This window comes from Paroedura picta, chromosome 5 (assembly GCF_049243985.1).
Source record: "Paroedura picta isolate Pp20150507F chromosome 5, Ppicta_v3.0, whole genome shotgun sequence".
Classification (NCBI taxonomy): domain Eukaryota; kingdom Metazoa; phylum Chordata; class Lepidosauria; order Squamata; family Gekkonidae; genus Paroedura; species Paroedura picta.
Window position 1 is genome coordinate 95,247,932 of NC_135373.1, and position 23,375 is coordinate 95,271,306.

Consider the following 23,375-nt stretch of genomic DNA (forward strand, 5'->3'; position numbering starts at 1 on the left):
AGCACACCTGGCCTCAACCCCAGCCAGGGCCTTTTCGGTCCTGGCCACGACCTGGTGGAATGTGTTCTTGGGAGAACTGAGGGCCCTGACAGAATTATCAGAGTTTCGCAGGGCCTGTAAGGCATAGCTCTTCTACCAGGTCTTCATTTGATGCCAGGGTTAATAACAAGGCCCCTTCTCAGGCCATGCTGCAAGGTGGTTGTTGTTTTTCTTGGGGGGAGGGGAGATTTATGCTGCCAATCTTGTATTTTGAGGAGGGGGTGTTGGGGTTTATTTATTATTTATTATTATATTTATATACCACTCTCTCCATGGGCTCAGGGTGGTTTACGGGAAACAGGAAAAGATACAGATAACATATAGTAACAGGTGATAACAGTAATAACATTATAACAATAATAACATGATAATAACAATAACATTAGAAAATAGAAATTGCAAGAGCCTCAGTTCAACTCTTACTGGGACCTAGTGGGTAAGCCCGATTAGGGCCAATATGATAAAGATCTGAGAAATTCTTCAATCAGGGCTTTTAAAAGTAAGTATAATTGTGTAAGCTGCATAAGTGCTTGTATTGCTGAAGAGACCTAACGATGTGAGAAGTCTGGCTTCCCTCTCTTTTTTAAGGGCAAACATGTGGAATCATTAGTTAAGTAGTACCTACCAGTAGTGAATTGGAGGTGATCATACCTTCCTAGTACAGTAGTTTTCCTGTAGTGAAAAGGCACAGCATTTTGCAAGCATCTGGTTTTCCTTGCTGCAATTGAGTCAAGTTAATTTTTACAGATTTTTTAGACCTGGCATCACTCTGTTTGGTATGTATGCATATATGCATGTATAAAACTATGTTTTAAAACCTACAACAGACTATCAATTAATTTAGCTGTTGGAGATTTCAGCATTTTTATAAGGGTTATGGAACTGTTCAAATAGAAAAAATATTTATAGTACATTTTAAAAACAGATCTTTAAGGATAACTTTCAATATAATTGCCTCTTTAAAAAGATTAGAATGGATATTTGAATAGGCCATAATTCTGCTAAAACAGTGATATCATTTGTAACCCTCAAATTTGAGAGGTTTATTAGTGATTATACAGCACTGAGCAGGAACTGGAATTTCTCATTTAACCAGAGAGCAAATGATCATTTATAATTTAACACAGCAATGCTTTAAGATCTGTCAGTTCAAGCATTAAGTTCATTTTCTCTTTAAATGGCAGAGTACAGAAACTTATAACATTGGTCCTTTGCAGTACAATAAAACCATGCAAAGACGCATTCCATCATCTTGCAACTGCACCCACTGAAAGCCTCCTGTACTATGGGAGCCATGAAACAGCAGGATCAAAACTGTTTCCATATTAACCTTTCTTACAGTGGCATGTTGCACAAGAACTTAAAGGTTAATATACAGTCTAAAGGTATACTAGCATCCATTTTCTTAATTGCTTGCTTACACTTTTCTAGATTTAGTTGTCACAAACTTAGGTAATGGAACTTCTGGACATGTAGGTTGAATAAACAGTAAGGATAGATGAGAGGATGGTTAGAAGATAACGTAATGGATGGGAAGCAGAAGTAAGTACCAAAAGGAATGTTCAATAGGAAGAAGTGTGAACAGTAAAATTTTGATTTAAACCACCTTATGGTAGGATCTCCAGCCAAATCTCATTATTCAATTCAAGAATTAATAGCTGCAACTAGGAAAAACTTTAAGAAACAGCTTGTGCAGTGGTTAAGAGTGGTAGCTTCTAATATGGTGAGCTGGGTTTGATTCTCCGTTCCTCCACATGCAATCAGCTGGGTGACTTTGGGTTTGCTGCAACACTGAGCAGTAATTATCAGGGCTCTCTCAGCCTCACCTACCTCACAGGGTGTCTGTTGTGGGGAGAGGAAAGGAACGGCGATTGTAAGCCGCTTTGAGACTCCTTTTATAATTAAAATCATTTCTATTCTGTCCAGTTTTGCAAAGTTTCCCTAACAGCTAACCCTTACTCAATGACTACACACTAAATAAAATATTTTACTGAAAAGATTCAGAGGTCAGTGCCTAACTGTTTAACCATATACTTCTAACTCAAATTGTTTTTTTAATCAAATGTGCATTTTGCTCATTACTATAAAAACTCTTTAGAACATCTTGCACAAGTCTGTGCTTTTATTTATACATTTGTAGCAGTTTTTTCATTTGAAAATTAGAATTTCAATTTTTACAAGTAGTCTATGTTTTAAAATGTAACTTTACATTTTCATGGAATTTCACAAGCTCTACATGGCAATTATTTAACTCCCCACCCAGCATAGTAATATACACATTTTTTTTTACAAAAATTAGAACTGGAACAGTTTTAAATTTCACTGGGTACCAGGATCAATGGCAGCTCAGCATTAAGGAGAGCAAATTAAAAAAAAAACGTACCTCTCAGTGATCATCTTTGCAAACAGCCCTGATCTAATAAACTTAGTTCATGTCATTCCTCAGAACTAGAGAGATAAGTTGCTTGGCTAACAAGGCAATAGTCTGATGTCATCCATTGTGCCAAGATTACAGACACTTACTTAGGTAACCAAAGATCAGTATGTCCTGTGTAGCTAGAGTGTTTTTGCCATGTTATACTATGAATGGCTTCATAGTATTGTCATAATCTGAAAACATGGCCACAAAGTCTGGTATACATTCCATGGCCAATTCTGCTAGTTCAATGACCAGTCAAAGGCAGGCTACATCTGATTTTAGTTGCTATCCAGGACCATCTTATGTCCTGCTATATTTATAGTGCAAATTTAATCTTCCTTTAACAGTGTTTTTCTTCCAACAATGAAAGTATATGGTGGTACATTTCATTCATATATTGATGAGCTGTCTTCTCCCCTTATATCATCTTATTGCCACATATTTTCTTCAGATATCATCTTAGATGTTCTAAAATAAAGAACCACTCCCTATAAGACAGAAAACAAATAGTTACATATTTTAGAAACTGATTTTCCCTGCATAACTGCAGCTTAATCAGGGCCAAAGAAACACTTATGTGCAGTCCCATTCTTCTGCAGATGTTCCCAGAAATGACTATTTTATACAATATTTGTTCTGGGCTCAGGTTTTTAAAAAGTCTTTTAAACAGTAGCAAAGAATGCATCCTTTCTTGTTCTACAGCTGTACAGAGTCTGCTATTGTTTATTTTCAGCAGTCATTCTTTTAATTTGATAAAGCAAAGTATCTTTTTCCATGTGAGCTTCAGCAAGGGCCATCTTAGCTTTGGCTAATTCCTGTTTAAGACATTCATTTTCTTCAATCAGCTGAAACGAAGAGAAAATACAGCTTTAGTGTTTCTATTCAGTATTAGATTTCAGTTGACAAAATGGTGCTGTTAAGCAACTATGCTCTTCAATAAAAAGGGGCATACACTCAGAGTTCAACATTAACTGAAGATAGAACCAACTTTGAATCCAGTGGCACCTTGAAGACCTACATGCAACTGCACTTCCTGGCAATGAAACCCTCCACCTTCTCTCTACCTATACGTAACGGTAGAGGAAATTTTGTTTTATTGATCTGAAGAAGCGTGCATGCACATAAAAGCTTATACCCTGAATAAAACTTGGGTGGCACTGGATTCAAACTTTGCTAATTTGCTATTTTTTATGGTTATTATGATTTATGCTGGTTATCGCAGTTCTCCAATATCAGTTAGGTTTTATTGGAGTTTATTGTTTTAAATGTTTTAATTGAAAGCCACTTTGGTCCTTCTCCTGAAAGCAGGACACAAATTAGCATAATTAATAAGTGACTGTTATTATTTTGAAGGACTGTATTTACAAATTACATTCCTCTGACTTTCCAAAGTGCCCATGTACCCTGTTAACTGAGATCTGAGAATGGGTAAAAAAAATGCCAGATTTGCTTGCAATATCTTGTAGAAGACAGTGCCTCAAAGCATCATGTGACAGTTTTCCAAGACTGAGGCTTACACATCAAATAAAACTGGGAAAATGTATTCATTTCCCCATTCCATTTTTTGGCCATAATGATGGGCAAGCACCTAAGAACATATGGTAGTCTAAGCAAGCTCTAGTACTTTTCCCCATACCCTTGAGAAAAACAAGGATGAAGCAATCCAACCAATTGTGAAGATCACCTACTTCTGAAGATACTTGTACTGAAGGTACTTTTAACTAATGAACAATACAAGTCAGGTACACAAAGTAGGCTTACAACTACCTGTTGTTTGATCAAATCAGATGAAATCCTGAAAGCTTCTGGAGACCATTTAATTTCTGTAGAAGTCTGCGTGGCTTGTGACAGAAAATTCAGTTTTCTGTATGCACCTATTTCAACATCTTGATCCCCTGTATCCTTTCTTGTCTTTGTTTTTGGTAAATCATTGCTAGGTGCTTGGTTATCTGTTTAAGAATCATACAGTAAGGTGACAACTGAATTTGATGCAGTAAAAACTGTTAAGCAACACTCAGTTACCCAGAAAGCTTGGTTAACAGGCATGTCCAGATCCCACATTCTGCTCTGCCCAATGTGATGGTGGCAAGTAGTTAGCAGTACCAATGAGCACCAGGTAAAAGGTTTATTAACCATTTGGTGAACTGGCAATTCCCATTTTTCATGGATGCAAATTAACAAAGCTTATACTGTACTTTAAAAGATATGTATCATATGTCAATGTGATTTCGACAGCTACTGAATATATTATTAGAAAGCAGTCCAATGAAGTCATAAATATAATTCAACCTGAGCACACACAAGATGTGCTCTATGTCTAATGTTGGTGGAAGGTTGTGGCTGAGAGTCAAGACTATATCTACGAAGTAGTTTGCAAATGCCTTACAGCTGATTTCCAATTTGTTTCTGTACAGGTACCCTTCTTTGAGTAGTAAGTGACCAAACTACCCTGAACAATTGTGCTGGGTGCAAGTTCATGGATGTGAAAGAAGTCAAGTAAAAGTCACACTTTACTTATTTCCTTGCCATCTCACAGGATTTCATAAGTGCCCAGTAGGATGTTCTTGATACTTTGTTGCAAGTTTTCCTCCAAACTCGCTCTAGCCATCTCAGTTCACATTTCATCTCACAGAGTCCCTCTGTTTACTAGGGACCCCACTTTTGGCGGGGACAGAGAGAGCATCAGGGCGTAATCTCATTGATAGCTGTCAACATCCTTTCATGCCAGTTACTGACTAGCTTATTTAGAGAAGCACTGAGAGGCAATGGGTCCCGCAGAGTGTTCAGAAATCTATTTGGATCCATAAGTCAATTTGAACAAGACAAAATTTGCTCAGCACCCAACTGGGGAGGGGGCCGTATTCTTAGTTGGGCCTTCAGGATGTTGCGGTCTGACTATGAGACTTCGTTAGCCATTATCAGCTCCACTTCCAGTCCTGCACCAAAGATATGGTGCGGCCTGCCTGATGAGTGCCATTTTCAGAGGATGGCAGCTTAGCATGGACATTAAAGTCACCCAGGATTAGTAGCCTGAGGAACTGTGATGTCCAGGCGACTGCCATCTCCAGCAGGGCTGGTAGGGCATCTGGTGTACACTGGGTGTGCGGTATACCACCCAGATTGGCAAGCTCTAGTCCCGTCCCCCCCCCCCCGACTCATTTTTCTATGCAGACATTCTTTGGATGAAGAAATATAGGAAGACACACCTCCAATGCAAAATGAGCCATCATCTTTCCTTTCTACAGTAAGGAGGTCAATATGTAGCACTTTGGGGACAGGTGAAGGAGCTGTTAGGTGGTCACGTGCGCTGTCATCCTAGAAAACAAAAGCAACGAAAAACTCACTGCAGGGGAACTACATTATGTTACCTTTTCTGGTTGGTCAAGAATGCATTTTGACCCTTGAGAGAGCTATGCTGGTTATGTGATTTCCTTTGATAAAAAATCATATAATTCAGGACTGCAATGAGAAGCAGACAGCTAGACGATATTTTGCCTTTTGTTCCAAAATAAATGGTGGTTGGATTCAACCCAGTTTCTTTTACAGAGAGTTGGAGATACAGGCACAAGTCTTATACACTGTGTAACTGAAAGCTTTGCACTTCTGCCATTGTTTAGAACAGGCATTCAGTTTGATCCAGGGACTCCTTTAATACTTTGATTCAGTGGGCACTTGATACCCTTGCACATTTAGAGAGCTTTCCCCATTTACATAATCACAGCAGGAAACTTCAAACTCTTACTTAGGTAGCATAATCTAACCCATTTTAATTCACTGTACTACACACAATCAACACGTATATTATTTTAATTTTTCTAGTTACCAGTGACTGAAGAATGTTAGCTACTTAAATGAATAAACTGGAATACTGATCCTTCATTTTATTTTTACATTGTGTTTTTAAATAAATGTTAACACTTTTGTATGAATGCCATTTGTTGATTAAAGGTTTTGTATCAGTGCTTTTAAAGGATATACCTTTTTCTTCAACCTTTTTTTTTTGGCTATTATTACACTGGAAAACATTATCATCAGTACTTACAAACACGACTGGTCATGGGCATATGGGGACTTTGGAGAGGATCCCAGATCTACAATGTGGTCTTTGTCCCTATTTTGCACAGAACCCTTGGGAGCGGCTCTCATTGCTCCAAATATCAATGTAACCTTTCTTCTGGAAACTATAATGATCACCCCATTTTAAACACCATATTGTACAACTAGATAAAAATAGGACTAGAACATTGGAACAACAAACCAATGAAGGAAATGTTTGGAGCTTTTGAGTTTCTTCAGTTGGAAATAAAGATGAAAAGAACGCCACATTCATAACATTATGCAAAAAGAAAACTTACGTTTTCCAATTAAACTTTGCTGATTAAACTTTGCTAAAAGGTCCAGGGAGGACAAAATATATATTTCTATATGAAACACAATTCACATATGAAATTCATGAACACAAGATGTGGGGGAAAGCCAAAAGTCCAGTCAGCTTTAAAATAGGATTAGACAAATTCATGGATAATACTCCTATAAGAGGTTATTAGCCATGAGAGCTGAAAATGGAAATTGTGTTTTCTTTATATTCTGATAAACAAGTACTGGAAACAAACAAGTAGCAACATTATTTTCATCATACCGTCTTGTAATTTTCCCCGAGAAATTTGGAAGATGGCATATTGTACTGAGGGAATTTGAGTCTGACCCAGCAAGGCCATTCTTTATGCTGTCAACCCCTGTATTCCCTTTGACAGCAGAGTTTAAATATGCAGAGAATTAAAACACCTATGCCACTGTCGGTTACTGTTTATTAATAATTGGGGTTGATTTTATATTTTAATCCTATAGTGTATTTTTTTAACTGTAAGTTGCCGTGAGCTGGCCTTGGCCAAGAATGATGACTAATAAGTTGAAGAAATATTATTATTATCATTATCACTATTAACAACAACAGATCTCCAATGCGTCCTATAGGATATATTCTTCATATTCTCTTCAAATCATGCACACTGCAGATCTTGCATATTCCAGCACCCTTTACTGCTTTTTAAAATATACCAAACATAAGAGCTTTGCTTCCAAGTCTCACACTATGGCTTCTGACTAAAGTTTCTCCCCACAAACAACATAGAATGTAAATGATAAAAGTCAGTGTGGTATAACATTTAAGGAGAACCAGGTTTGATTCCCCACTTCTCCATATGCAGCCAGTTGGGTGACCATGGGCCAGTCACAGTTTTCTTACAGTCATTCTCTCACAATAGTTCTCTTGGAGCTTTCTCAGCTCCAGCTTTCTCACAGGGTGTTTGTTGCGGGTAGAGGAAGGGAAAGGTGATTTTATGCTGCTGTGGGTAGTGAAAAGTCAACTGTTTTTAAACTACTTTATTAGGCAATTCAGAACTATTTATGACTAAGTGACCAGTTTACTTTAGTTGTGAAATTTATCATTGCTGTAATCGTGGATTTTCCGTGAGAATGGAAGAAGAGTCTTACAAGTCATACCTATTCTGTTCAAAAACAATAGAAGAATCACAAACCCAGAAGAAACCTATATATATATACTCACATTGCATTATAACCTCATCCAGGTCCAAAATTTAAGTCAAGCTTATACTAGAAAATTCCAAAGGATAACCACCTTCCTCATTTTAAGCAAAATGGCTCTTTAAAGATAAAAATTATTGTAACAAACGTTCATGAATTGGTTTCCTCCTATGCATCTTATTATACTGCTGAACTACTAGAGTTGAAAATTTTCTTATGTAGAGTCTTAAATTAAAAGAGCCTCTTGTGGCGCAGAGTGGTAAGGCAGCTGTCTGAAAGCTTTGCCCATGAGGCTGGGAGTTCAATCCCAGCAGCCGGCTCAAGGTTGACTCAGCCTTCCATCCTTCCGAGGTCGGTAAAATGAGTACCCAGCTTGCTGGGAGGTAAATGGTAATGACTGGGGAAGGCACTGGCAAACCACCCCGTATTGAGTCTGCCATGAAAATGCTAGAGCGCGTCACCCCAAGGGTCAGACATGACTCGGTGCTTGCACACCTTTACCTTTACCTTTAGAGTCTTAAATTAATCCTGTAGTTTTCTGACTGTTACAGACAAGGGAAATACTGGGATGCGGTCACAAATATGAAGATATACTGTCTAGAATAAAACAGGTAATAAAGCATTTGATAGGAGAAAGACTATGCTGTTCCAGTTTCAGGAAATAGTTGTTACCTGTTGTTTCTAAGAATTCCCAGCTTTCACACTTTGTCCATCAGTTTTTGAAATGGTAGGTTGATAAAACATTTTTCTTTATTGTCTACCTACTCCTTTACAACTGTCACGCACTTTCAGAGCGCTGATATATTTATCAAAAAGCAAGCATCCTAGTTTAGGTTCCTAATTTTGGAAAAATTTTAGCTGCTTTCACTAGAAAATTCTTAGTGCACCTTTGGCCCATCCACCATATGAGTTTATTACACAATGCATATTTGATCTTCAAATAGTACAGAATGCCCCATTGTCTTGCCCTAAGCTTTTGCATGTGCTCGGGAAATGCCAAATTTCTTAATATGCAGTATATCCTTTCTTGCAAAAATTTTCCTTCAGATTACATATTGAAACAAATAGCAAGATTGCTGTTCAGAATATGGTTTTTTCAGCCTAATTTGTGATGTTGGGTTGTTGGAGCTTTGCAATTAAAAAAAAAATCCTATAGAAAAATCTACAGCTCCAGAGTGGTAATGCTCATCCATAAACATTCTAAAACAATAATTAGCAAGGATACACCCACAGTTCTCAAATATTTCAGGACTTTGTGTTAGGTTTTTAAATCAGCGTAGGGGGCTGGGCATTCATATTCTTCCAAGTGCATGCACATATTTAACCTTAAGAGGAGTGCATTCTCCTGCAGCAATACCATTCCCTCATTTATATATGAAAATAGGCTATTGTGCCATTGTAACAGAAAAGGATCTTTCTTTATCATACAATGAAATTAAGCTATACTGTACTGTTAATATAAAAGGCCCCTTATAATCTGAAGCCATGGTTCTAGACATCCAAGTATATCCAAACAAGAGGCAGAGATGTGCTGAAGTGCCTAAATGTCTACTGGATGGTGGGGAGATGTGGAGAATCACAGCAGTTATATAATTATGAATAATTAGGGGCTGTGACTTAACCCACTACCTGCCCAACGTGAGGATTCAAGATGCTGTCCTCAAATGGCTGCAATCTTTTCTTCAAGGTTGGGGACAGAGGGTGGCTTTTGGGGAGAGAACCTTCCAATCTCCTTGGTATGTGGACTCCTGAAGGGAGCTATTCTCTCTCTGAAGCTGTTTAATATATGTTTAATATTGGGACCCTCTCACAGTTGCTCCAGAGTTTTGGGCTGGAATGTCATCAAAATGTAGATGACACCCAGCTGTATCCGTAGATGGATGGCTATCTGTCCAAATCCCTAGATTTCGTGGCCTGATGCCTGGAAGCTGTGGTAGCTTGGTTCAAGCAGAATTGGGCTGAAGTTAAATACAGCTAAGGTGCAAGCCCTCTGGCTGGACTGAGATGCCCCACATGAGACAGTGTAATTCCCAGTCCTTGAAAGGGTCCAAATTAACAGAACTAGTGAGTGTCAAGAGCCTGGGTATGATCCTGGAGGCTTCTTTATCTATGAAGGCCCAAGTCACAAATGTTGCTTGCTGAGCATTTTACCATCTCCATCTGACATGATAATTGGCACACTACCAGCCAACAGTGGCAGCCAATTTAGCCACTGTGATCCATGCAACAGTCATCTTCAGGTTGGATTACTGTAACTCACTCTGTGCCGAACTGCCCTTCAAGTCGCTCTAGTAATTTCAACTGGTCCAGAATGCGGCAGCGTGGGTTCTTACTGAGACCTAATGGAAAGCACATGTATGTCCTGTGCTCTCCCAGTAGCAGTGGCTCCAGACTGAGGACCAGATTAGGTTCAAGGTTCTGGTTTTAACCTTTAAAATCCTAAATGGTCTAGGACCATTGTAGCTGCAAGATTGCCTCTCCCACTATGTCCTCCAAAGAGGAGGAAGCAGAGTTGGTTTTTATGCCTCACTTTTCACTTCCTGAAGGAATCTCAAAGTGGCTTTAAGATCAAGTGAATAAAATCTGCTCAAGAACCCTGGCCCCAAAGAAATTAAATTGCCCTCTACCAGAGCCAGGGCTTTTCTAACCCTGTTCCTAGCCTGAAGAAAAACTCTGCCTAATGAGATCAGGACCCTGCAGGACCTTAAAAAGATCCACAGGGCCTGCAAATAAAAGTTCTGTCCAGGGCCGAGGCCCTGGAATAACATCTACAAACCTGCCGGCCTCCCTGTCCAAGTCTGCCTTATTGATTAACATCTGGGGACTATATTTCATCTATTCCCCTGCCTTCCCCCCTCTTATTTAATGAATGTGACTTTTACAGAAGGATTTTTTAAAAGTTAAAGTTTCAAATCTGTTTAAAAGTAATCCACCCTGAGCCATTGGAGAAGGGTGAATTAGAAATTAATAATATATAAATAAAGAACAATGCACATTGGTGGAAATAAATAACTGTCTCACTGCCACATGACTGGAGAAAAGACTCCAGACACATCTAAGGGTGGTTCCATATTAATTTGTTTGAGTTGACAGTACCTGCAAAGCATCCTCTGGCATGTTTGGTGGTTTTAAAACTATTTTGTTGGACCCTAATAAGATTTCTTAACCTAGTTGCAATTACATATACATTATTATATAAATAAAACAAGCACCAAACCTACTTCCATTTACATACTTTTAAGTTGATCCTGGTTTTAGAAATTTTTATCTTCATTGGCATCACTTCTGCAACCATTTCATCTTCCAAAAAATGCTGAATGTTCATAAGTGAAGAAGTTAAGAAATCAGCATTCAAATCTTCAACATGACACTGTAAAAAACCATTTTTTTCTGACAGCAGGGAGTGTATTACAGCACTTGGTCCACTTTCCCATCTCAGTTTAATTTCAGGAGTTGACTTGATTGATCCACTCACCGATTTAGGATCTGAACCTGTTATAAAACATAGAACAAGGATGTGCTACTGGACTCTGATTTTATTGGGCACTTTAAAAGTATTTGCATACAGACAGTTTTTTAACAATGTCAATAAATGGCTGATGTTACGGTTTACATTGACAACACAAAATTATGTCAGAGCTTCTCAGCTAGTTTCACAGCAAACTCACATTAACCATCTTGAACAAAGCTTGAAGAAAGCATGGAACCATCTTTACAGTCTTCTAGAGCAGAGGTCCGCAACCTTTTTTAGGCTGCAGACCAGTGGGGGGGAGGATGATCCGGCTGCCGCACATGCGCATTTGCGCCATGCACCTTTGCGCCATGCGCAGCTGCAAATGTGCATGCTCAATTTCGTGCATGCACGCATGCGCGGCAGGTCCGCCCATGCGCGTTTGCAGCATCACATGGCACAAACGCGCATGCACGGACCTGCCGTGCATGCGCTTTTGCGCCAACGGCCATGCTTCCCTCTCCCCCCTCCCGCAAAAAGAAGTTTGTCGGGCCGCAAGCTAATCAGCCGCTTTGGTGGCTGATTTGCTTGTGGCCTGGGAAGTTTCTCCCTGGGGGGGGGGTCGGGGAGAGGGAGCCGTGGCGGCCTGGCACCGGGCTGCGGCCCGGTGGTTGGGGACATTCTAGAGAGAAGCACTGTGAAACTAAGAGGGACTTCAATTATGGCAGGTGATTTGTTTAAGATACATACCTCACTGGGGGATGGCCAGGAAGGATTAGAAGGGGTATGCGTATACATAATCAGCAGTTTCTCATTGTGCCACTCTATCAGGAGTCAATTTACTTTCCCACTTTTTGTTGTAAGTGCTCCATCTAAACTCTCAGGATTTCATGAGATTTCATGCTCCATCTAAACTCTCCGGATTTCATGAGATTCAGATCTCTTGTGAGATCTTGGGAACCAGTGGGGCTACCCTGATAGCCATATTAGGTGTCGCTGCCTCTCAGAAACTAGCCTGAAAGTTGCCACCTGTCTTTCATAGTACCACGTCACTGGTGCTCAATTAACTGCAAATCACAGAGGTGGCCTCTGCTTGGACAGTTAGGGACATTTAGCCTGCTGAACCACTGGAACCAGCAGCAGGAGGTTATGATAAAATCTCCCCTAGTCCCCGTAGTTTGTATGTTGTACATCTAATACATACTAAGTGTATACACATATTAAAACATTATTTAAATACAAGTAAATAGGTATAGACACGAGCCCCGCAAAAGCTCTTGAATCAAAAGGGCCCTAACCAAACCGACTCTGAGGTAAAGGGGAATTTTCCTTCTACTTTCCTCCAGGCCATGGCTCCCTGGGGTCAGGAGAAAGGGGGAATGTCCAGAAAGGGTTAGATGGCTCCCCATCATTTAACAAGTTAGTTTTGCTTCCACCCACTTCAAGGAGAAAGAGAAAACTGGAAGGTTTAATGACGAGCAGCCATTTAACCCCTGCTTCAAAAAGTGGAAATGGAATAAAGGAATTAAATGGCTCGCACCTAATCAGTTGTTAGGTTTAAATAGTTGGCAACCATTTAACCTTTAAAACGGAGGGGCTGACTGAAACTGAGGTTTAAATGGTGCGAGCCATTAAAACTCTAACACCTTGGCAGGTCTGCCAGTCAGCTATTAGGTTTACGTAGCTGGAAGCTATTGAATCCTTTGGTTTCGCTTCCCATCCCCTTCGAAGTGCAGGGAAGCAAAACTGAAGGGTTAAATAGCTGCCAGCTGGCTATTTAAACCTGCTGACTGGTGGACCTGGTGCCACTCAGCTGCCAGATTGAAACAGCTAGTCCTGATCAGCCAAACTGGCCACAATTCTGGTGAATGTTCGGAGAAGGTATCTTCTCTGAACATCAGTTCACAAACTCCAAACCAGCCCAGTTCAGGCTGAATTTCAGTTCATGAACCCAATTGTGCCCATCCCTACAATTAAATACAAGCAGACAGAGTGGCAGTGAACTCTTAACAATGCAAAATGTCTGAAAATATGTACAGGTAGGATAGGATAGGAATCATGATGGTGAGATTTCAATTGGACTTTACATGCTGCAATAAGTATCTTTGCATTGTAAAGATAGAAGAATTCACTGAGAGAATGCAGAGAAAGACTTCACTAGCTGGTAGAAGATGGCAACAACATCTTTGTTTATTCTAACAATTCCTTACCAGAAAAGGCTATTGTTAATATTGGACTGGGCAATGCAGCAGCACTAATGCCTTTTATATTAAATTTGTTCTTACCTGCTGTACGGTTGCAGAGGTAATGCCGAACACTGATATTACCTAACTGATTCGGAACGACACGATTCACCAGTAGGCACACTTCTGTGTCTTCACCTCTGATATCAATTTCACCATTAATACCAAATATTTTAAAAACCAGGACAGACATCTACAAATCAAAATACAATTACCAATTAACCTGGAAAAGATCAGTTTTCAATTCTTCAAATGGCTGCATTATTATAAAGATATAGAATCAGGGTAATATTCTGAAATCAAAACAAAAGGAGGCACCTGAATTAATTTTTCATCCTGAAAAGACTAAGTGTCAGTTTTGTGCGTGTCTGGTGTCTTGTAACTATTTTTACCTGTTCACAAAACAGTCATTTCAGGCTCCTCTTTCTGTCACTGCTTCTTTAATGTTTTAGAGAAACCACAACCTCATGGGATAAGCCCATTTGTCCTATTATCATATACCACTAACACACTCCAGTTGGGTCATACAGAGAAAAATGCAACTGCTGAACCCTTCAAACTGTAAGACAGCTAAAGACTATCAGTCTCATTTAGAATGCCTTCTATATTAGGATCAGTTCTGCATGAGGAATCTGCCCCTGGACAGCCTCCTCCACATGACCTTGCTTGCATCCAGATGCTGGTTTGCCTTTTGCCCAGATTTGCTACAGCAGGGGTAGTCGACCTGTGATCCTCCAGATGTGCATAGACTACAGTACAGCAAACACTGGCAGGGGCTCATGGGAATTGTAGTCCATGAACATCTGGAGGACCACAGGTTGACTACCCCTGTGCTACAGGATGAGGGAAATTGCAAAAAGTGGATTTGCCACATTTATCTCACATCCCATCGGTAAGTAACCAGAGGCAAGCCTTTATGGAGGGGGAAACGTGTGAAAGTCTCTGCAGCATTGTCCTGCCTTTGCACCCACCCTCCCCTCTCCATTTCCTACTCTGAGTAATTTTTAAAATTTAAATGGTGCAGTCTGCATTGTAGCATGGCTGCAAAGCTTTACTGTCAAAAGTAAAATACAATATTCTGCAAAATATCCACAGTCATTTTGGGATCGGGAAGGCAAAATACAGCCCTGTTTCTGTTTTCTGGAGGTGGGCAATGAGCTGCGAAAGGTGGGAGGCGGGTGATCAAGCATCCTTCTCTCAATTGTACAGCGGTCTCAGCACTTCGTTTTAAGCCAACCATTACACAAAATGTCTTTTTGGGCTTTAGTTACCATGTCCAGCCTTCTCACAACTCAGGCAGGTAAAAACAGCCCCATGTGTGTTTTCTGGAGGTGGGAAATGTGCTGGGAAAGGGGGAGAGCAGGTGATTAACCATGTGCTGGGAAAGGGGGAGAGCAGGTGATTAACCAGCCTTCGCCCGATCATACAGGGGTCTGAGCACTTTGTTTTTAAGCCAACCATTTACACAAAATGACTTTTTTGGCTCCAGGGACCATGTTCAACGTCTCAGAAATCCACCCAGGCATAAAGTCCAAAAGAACACGAATCCCCCCCCCCAAAAAGGGGGGAATGCTGTATTTTTCTGGCTTTTCTCCATAGCGACGCAGCAATGTTGATTTTTATTAAAAATACATCTGTGTTGTGGCATTACTGCACAGCAACACAGAAGTGCCTTTAAAAAAATTAATTTAGGGGCTGGAGGGGGAGTTTCAGTCCACAAAAGAACTGCTGCGATGTGATTGGTGGCTTGCTGTGATCGACAAGCCAAGGAGTGTGTGTGTGTGTGTGTGGGGGGGGGGGAATAGAATCCAAAGATAGAAACCCTGTATTTGTATATTCCAGAGCCAAACTAAATGTGGCAGTGTCCACACATTGAACTCAGAGATGCTGCTGTCATTTGAAAAAAGATGAACAGTGTTTCTAAGGCCCTATCTGATTGTGCACTCTTAGTAGGCTAAGGCACTCTTATTTCCCCATAGCCCTTTTCAAGTACTGAAACAGCTGTGAGTGGGATATGTGGCTGTTTCAGCACTCAAGAGTGTCTCAGCCTGCTGTAGACTTGATCAGGCTCAGGTTCACATGGCATTTAAAATCTCTTTATAATGTCAGGAATGTCCATGGGTCCAGCCTGTCTGAAGATCCCAGTTTCCCAACCAAAACAGCTGCTAATCAACAAATGACCTCTTTACTTGGGAACCATTACCATTTCTTCACTTGCATCTTGAGCATTCTCTGAAGCTGCACTGAGGACATCTGGTGATGATCCTCCATTATTCTCAATCACTATGCCTTCTTCAGGAGCATTTTCTGCTGGGTTCATCGAGGAAATAGCTTTTGTGATTAAAAAAAGGAAAGTTCAAATGTTAATGAGTTCAAATGAATTTTGAATTTCTGTAACTAAGTTACAGATGTGCAATGATATAGGCTAGATATCAGGAAAAAAATTTTCACAGTCAGAGTAGTTCAGCAGTGGAATAGGCTGCCTAAGGAGGTGGTGAGCTCCCTCTCACTGGCAGTCTTCAAGCAAAGGTTGGATAAAAATTGAATCAGTTTTTTTTTTTAATGCAGCCATGCATAGTTCCTATATTCCTATAAACATTTATTCAAAACAACCAATTTGGTAAAGGTTTTTGCTATTTTTAGTTAGCTTATAACATTTAATTGTCCAAGGTAGGGGAAGTGCTTATAGCTTGACTCAACTGCATATGAAACAGTTGATTCTTCGTTAGCTTTCTACAACACAGAGTGTCAGCATGTCACACTAGGGGTAGAAGCATATTTTGCAGATCATGCATTTTTACCATACATAGTAATTTTATTATTTAAAACATTTATCAGCTGCCTTTCTACCTGGCAGAACTCAAGGCAATTACAATGTAGATAAAACATCAATTATAGAAAATATATAAAATCTCAATGAGGCCAATAAATAAAAACTAGATTAGTCAAATGCAGTCCTAAATAAAACTGCCTATGCCAGCTCTGGTGCCTGGTGATATATTTATTCATAAAGTCAGATAAAAGCTCTCCTGATACAACTCAAGTTTCCTGCAGCTAGAGGCCAACTGCAGCAAACTTCTTTCCCTGAAGCACTACAGAACCCAATCTGGGTTAAGACAGTTGTGAAGGGAAGAGGGGCTTTTGCCCTCCTTCACACACTATTTTCTCAAGCTGAAATAGCAGCATGTGCCTACCCCCCACTGCGAAGCTTTAGGGACAAAGGCAAGTTTGGTTGGGAGAAACCTGACCTGACTCATACATAAATACACCACCAAGTTTTGGCCGGAATTCATCATCTTTGCAGATGGAAGGTTGTGAGACACCATGATAAACATCTCTATCATTGTGATATGCAGTAGGATGGGCACAAACCAAACCATGAGGGAAATATGTGGGGTTTCTGCCTTTCCTATTCAGAGCAGAAATTTAAAGGGAATCTGCTGCTCAGCTGTTTGGTTTATGTGACTTGGAGTGGTGGAAAGAGGCAAGGAGCAGAAAGTAGGGGTCACAAACCTATACAAACCAGTTCCGTTTGCAAACAAACCTTGCAGTTCATATAGGTTTGTGGTTCAACCACAAACCACATATCAAACTGCAAAGATTCAGTGCATGCCTATCCCTAGTATGCAAACTTCAAATAGGAGTTCAGCTCTTTAAAACTGCCATGTTTTAAGTTTGTTATGTTTTATTAGATACTTTTTCTTCCCAAAACCAGGAAAAAGGCAGTCCTTTAGTTAGACACATGAGCACCTGAAGCTGCCTAACGCTAAATAAGACCCCTGGCCCATCAAGGTCAGTACTGTCTACACTGACTGGCAGCAGCTTTCCAGGGTCTTAAGCAGAGGTCTTTCATATCACCTATTGCCAAGTCCTTTAACTGGAGAGTGGTAAGGCAGCTGTCTGAAAGCTTTGCCCATGAGGTTGGGAGTTCAATCCCAGCAGCCGGCTCAAGGTTGACTCAGCCTTCTATCCTTCCGAGGTCGGTAAAATGAGTACCCAGCTTGCTGGGGGGTAAACAGTAATGACTGGGGAAGGCACTGGCAAACCACCCCGTATTGAGTCTGCCATGAAAACGCTAGAGGGCGTCACCCCAAGGGTCAGACATGACTCGGTGCTTGCACAGGGGATACCTTTACCTTTACCTTTTAACTGGAGATGCCCAAGATTGAAAAATGAGACTTTCTGCATGTCAAGCAGATGTCAAGCCACAGCCCCTCCAAATTTGTAAGGGCAGCTCACAACACATTAAGAAAATGGGAAAGAACAATGTGCATATATTTAAAAATGCACAAAATAAAATGAAATAACTTAAAGGCATTTCTGTCTCCTGCTAGAAAGCTACCAAAGAGCCAAATTTAAAATTACTTTATTTTAAATTTATTATTTATTTTCAAATAATTGTTTATCATTGACACCCACAGTACTGTAACAACACAATGCCAAACACTACCCTCAGTAATGCAAAAAGCTCTTTTTACACGATAAGGACTCTTTACAAAATTTAATACATCAATGACATTCAATACTGAAAACTGGACAGCTATTCAGAAATCTTAAGACCTTTTAAAGAAGTATTCATGATCAAAAAATGCACTTGCCTTTCTCCAAAAGGCTGTGGCTATCACTTCCATCACTCTCCAAATAGTGTTCCTCCAGCAACATACTATCCATAGAAATGGTGTCCAAAGAGGCTTGTGATGGACTTTTCTTCATGTTCTTATAAGAAACAGAGAATGCAGGGATATTGGACTGGCAGCGTTCCTTAGGTTTTCCACTTTTTAATATAAAGATATTAGGAAATTATTACTTGAGGTGAAAAGGGTTTACAAAAGAAAATCAAAATCCTTCAAAACAGATTTTCTAAAAGTTGCTGAAAAACAAAACATTTTATTATTAAAAGCTATAGCAGTTAAACCCCAAAGGGTAACTTATTCATATTTGCCTAGTGTACTCTGTACTCTTAGGACACCACTGGGACACATGGGTACTTTTTAATGAGTTTGTTGTCCAAAAGCTGCCAACAGACAAGGGAGGATGGTAGGTCCTCCAGTGGCACCAGGTACATGCATGGTTGGCAAATTTTCTATGTAGCTATTCTAAGAAGCCTGCACAATGGAAAGGGTCAGCACCATCTGGGAAATATATTACTGCCACGAGGTGTGAGCACTGAGAAAATAAGCTGCCTTTTCCATGTGCCACCACAACACACAACAATGTGCTTCAAAGGTCCTTCATTCAACATGGATAATCCATCCCTATACCTCTCAGTTCCTCTGGCAAAAGCTGGTGTTTGCTTTGAAATTGTGTAACCACTACAGAAGAATGATGATACATGCCACTTTACAGCTTAGAAGCCATCATCACACAGAAGGCAATTCCCACTTCCTCCATATGATGTGAAACTTGCCCAGTGACTCAAAATGCAGTGTGGAAGGTGCGCTTAACTAATTGGGAGGGGTCAATTTTAGCACTAGTTGTTAAATCAATGAACTAACTTTCTATACCTTAATGAAGGCTGGAGTGCAAGTGTTTTAACTGTGGCAAGTTTTTCCTTGTTGTTTTCATGTTCTTCAGAAAGCCAGTTTATATCAGCATCTACCTGCGGGGTCTTAAGAAGTGAGCTCCCTGCTCCACTTTCCTTATTTGTAAAAATGCTTTTATCATCCTTGTCTATCAATTCCTCAATAGAATCTTCTCTGCAACTTAAAATATTAATCAAATCCTTGGAATATGCATTACTTGGTTCACTCAGTGACTCACAAATTTCTTCTGAATCGCTTCGACTGAAAAGTCCACTATTACTTTCTTCATTAATTTTTCCCAGAAGTCTTTCTGAAGCATCATCTGAAAGAGAACTTCCTCTTCGCAAACTTACGTCTCCGTCTGTTTTGAAAATAGGGTCTACCAGAATGGCTTTGCTAAGATCAACATTTGTGGCTCTACAGTCCAATATAACATTCATATCCAAACTGCCTGTCTGTGCAGTAGGAACAGCAGCTAGTTTACTTTCTGATGCAGATATTTCTTCATTTTCGAAGGGTGAAAGGTCTGATGCCGCCGGACTTCCCTCCCCTAGAACAGGAGACTTGCAAGCACTTCTCTGCATCACTGGATGAAGTAATAAAACTATGTCTGCACTCTTCAGCAAGACCCCAATGCAGACATCTGCCTGTTTTGCAGGGTTCCCAGTTACAGCTTCTACATCCTTTCTCAGGTTTTCCAGAAGTAATACAAGAGAATCTTGAAGATACAGTAAGAAAATGTACTGATAATGATTGATCTGCAAGCTCACATGCTTTTGGACATGAACTAGAACGTGTATATCTGCATCAGTTGACAAACATGGGGACTTGGATCCCAAAGTGCTGTTAGCAGTATACAGATTTTCAGTTCCATTAGTTAAAGGTTCCATCTCAGTGCTATAATATTCCTTCAGAAGTTTCTTGCGTTGCAGTCGACTTGCTAGGTCACTTGAGTCACTTTTTGGAATGTTAAGAGGTTTCTGATTATAGAAAGAAGCCTCTGAGAATGACTGTTCCAATCTTGAAGGCTGGCAAACCCAGAGTGAAAGTGGGAAGGAGTCTACAAAGCTTACTGGCCGTCCTTTCCCACTCTTCATTCCCTCATAGTCTATCCAGAACTGGGAAAAATGCACTGCCCAGACATCAGAAGCAGCAGATGTTTTAAGTGCACATTTATTCAGTTTGGGAGCAATAAAACCTTTATAGACATCATGCATCTTAGTATCTTGTTCATGAGCATGTCGCTGGAAGATGGGATGCAGAAGATTGAAACAGTAAGGGGATTTGGGGAAGTCTGTGAAAGTTTTACTGAAAAACTCATAGTCTTTGAAATTTTGGAACACTGCTTCCAAATCAGAGTGTCTACAGTTTGGTGAATGTCTAGTATTTGTAGCAATCATTTCAGAGCTCTGAATAGAAATTGCACGTGGATCATCTTTATGATTCTGTTTCTTTTCAGAAGGAATGATAATCTGCAAGAAAGAGCAAATAATTATGTCAGAGATGACAAAAGAGCACACCTTAACACAAATTGTATTAGTGTGCGTGAGACAATGTACAAGGAGCCTTCCCTGAGCAATGCATATGGATAATACACACTTTGAAGTCTAATGGTTTCCAAAAACGTGAGTTATGATCCCACCAAAATTGCCAAAAGGAAGGAACTAAGTTGTAAACTCCTAACCATCTGTTGGAAAATCCTGGCTATTTCAGGCTAGAACACAAGGGACACTGTGGGGTGAAGGTAGTCCTTGAAATGGAGTAAAGCACTTGGATTGGATTGTGTTGGATTGTGGCCACTGGTATATAGGAACCAGCCTACTATGTCTGGGGGTTTTGTTATGTGAAATCTGAGAATCACTGTCTTAATGAAGGACATTAACTAGAGAAGGATGACATGGCTAAACATATTTCTATAGAATCAACTGCAAAGAATAGGCTAATCAGATTTACTTTCTCAAATTTTAGATTAGATTATACTACTATCCAGCACTTATAAGAAAATGTGCTTATATGTGATACTGTGAGCCTTTTTGAACTAGCCTAGCTCAATCCTATATCTGTTTCTTATTCTCCATATACTATCCCCTTTATTAATTCACTTATCAGTCTTGAGCCTGTTGTGGTCCAATACAGATTGTACGTATTATGGGCAAACACTATGTCACTTCTATATAGAACAATGATGTGTAATACCTCTGCAGTCTAGGCATTTTTGTACTATATAAAATAGTAATATCATGAGAAAAATGGAACCAGATTAATCTTTTACCAGCTTCAACCAAATTGACACAAAACATTGTACAATCAGCTTTCATGCTCGCCAGAGCTCTCCATCAGGCTAGATGTTACAAAAGTTTTTAAAAGACAGATGGCACATTTCTCAGGCATTACAGACCTTAAGATCATGGCCTGAGAAATCTGCCTCCTACTCTTTTTTTTTTAATTGTAGTATCCAGCACTGGTTGGCATGAAAGCAACTTGTACAATATTTTTATCAGTTTAGCTGGGTCCTAATAAAAGGTATGGATTTTGAATGAACCAACATGGCAGTATAACTGCCCATCTTTTGTGGAAAATAAGAGCATGAAACTTCAATTCCCTCTATTTCAACATCCTATTTTCAGTTGTATAATCAGTCAGATGCTTCCAGAAAGTACACAAGCAGTGCATGAAAGCAGTAGCCCTCCCCTATTGCTTTCTCCCTGACCAGCATTCAAAAGTATATTGCCTCTGAACCGGGATATTTCATTTAGCTATCACACCAAATAGTCATTGATAGATTTATCCTATATTCATTTGTCTTGCAGCCATCTAAGTGAGTAAACGAATAGCACATCTTGAGGTAGTGACTTCCCTATGTTTTTTGAAAAAGTATTTTCCTCTGGGTGCACTGAATTAACAGTTGATAAGTTTCTAAATTTAATTTTATGACTTAAGGGGAGAAAGTTCTCAATCCCACTTTATTTGAGTATTGTTCTATAAAGCTTTGCTTGTGGGTAAGATTCTTCAGCCCCTTCAATTATTCAGGTATATTTCTGTTCCCCTTCCTGGTCTATGATACTCTTTAAGAGATGAGGCAACCAGAACTGTACATAGTAGCCCAAAAGTAGTCACACCACAGATTCATTAAAAAGGGATTACAATATTGGTATTTTGATTTTCACTTCCTTTTCTAACAATGGCTAATATGGCATTTCAGAGGCAATCTATGCAGAATCACCGAGCTAAGATCCTTTTGGAAATCTTTGCAGGCAGTTACATTTATCTTACAAAATAAGGCTGTTCTCATATACAACTTAAAGTAGCAAAAGAACTGTGATCAATTATTCCTGTGCTGCATTTTTTCAAACTATACCTTTATCATTAACCCATCAACTCGAACATCAACATGCTCCTCTGACTTCGAATTGTCGTTTAACTTGTACATGGTCATGAACTGACTGAGACTCTGTTTCAGGTCTAGCACAAACTGATTTAACCAAAGAATGCTCCTCTCATCCAGCGTGAACTGCAGAGCATTTAGCTGAATATACAGGTTTGAGCTTGGAACTAAGAAAAATAAAGACAAAGTTAAAAATATTTACAAAGCAGCACTAATCTATCATCTGATTGGAAGTAATAAGAAAACCCAAATCAAGCTGAATACTGCCATTCTGACTATGTACAGTCATTCTGAAGCACAATGTAAAGACATTCCCCTTAAAGAGATCATGGCACTAATTATGATAGACTGATAACTACAGATAAATCTAGAGTGTTGCTTCACCACAAGATGAAAACACCCAGTTATTTATATCTGATATTCTAATTCTTAACTAAAGCTATTACACCCAAATACAACAGAGTTTGAAAACTGACTAGGCTGACTGAAATGTATGGTTTAGTCCATTTCACATTCAAGGGAAACTTTATATGTTTTTGAATGATGGGATATTGCTGAGAGGGAAATTAACCTTAACTTTTACCCTTCTTACTATAGAGTTATTGCCTGGATTCACTGGAGTTTTTCTATGGAGGGAAGGATTTTCACCTGCAGAACATGCATTTCTTACCTTCTCCTTCCTCCTTAACCCCAAAATGCCTCCCCACCCTCCAAAAACACTATGGGGATCATCCTCCAGAAGTAGGATTTAGGGCATAGGGATATGTCAGGG

The 23,375-nt window shown here is 39.7% G+C and overlaps 1 protein-coding gene across 5 annotated transcripts in view; it reads right to left on the minus strand.

The window, feature by feature from the left end:
• Positions 1 to 2,132: 2,132 nt before the first annotated feature.
• Positions 2,133 to 23,375, minus strand: part of BLTP3B (bridge-like lipid transfer protein family member 3B) — a 45,305-nt gene continuing 24,062 nt past the window's right edge. For 3 of the 5 annotated variants that reach the window (XM_077339162.1, XM_077339161.1, XM_077339163.1), the window contains exons 13-21: positions 22,577 to 22,770; positions 19,201 to 20,690; positions 18,295 to 18,470; positions 15,900 to 16,027; positions 13,739 to 13,889; positions 11,238 to 11,494; positions 5,665 to 5,773; positions 4,226 to 4,407; positions 2,133 to 3,303 (exon numbers count right to left, since the gene is read on the minus strand). In XM_077339162.1, the coding sequence (XP_077195277.1) occupies positions 3,175 to 3,303; positions 4,226 to 4,407; positions 5,665 to 5,773; positions 11,238 to 11,494; positions 13,739 to 13,889; positions 15,900 to 16,027; positions 18,295 to 18,470; positions 19,201 to 20,690; positions 22,577 to 22,770 (2,816 nt within the window). In that variant the 3' untranslated portion in view covers positions 2,133 to 3,174. Of the gene's footprint in view, positions 3,304 to 4,225; positions 4,408 to 5,664; positions 5,774 to 11,223; positions 11,495 to 13,738; positions 13,890 to 15,899; positions 16,028 to 18,294; positions 18,471 to 19,200; positions 20,691 to 22,576; positions 22,771 to 23,375 lie in introns of those variants that run through there. The other 2 variants (XR_013231293.1, XM_077339164.1) reach the window with 2 other exon arrangements.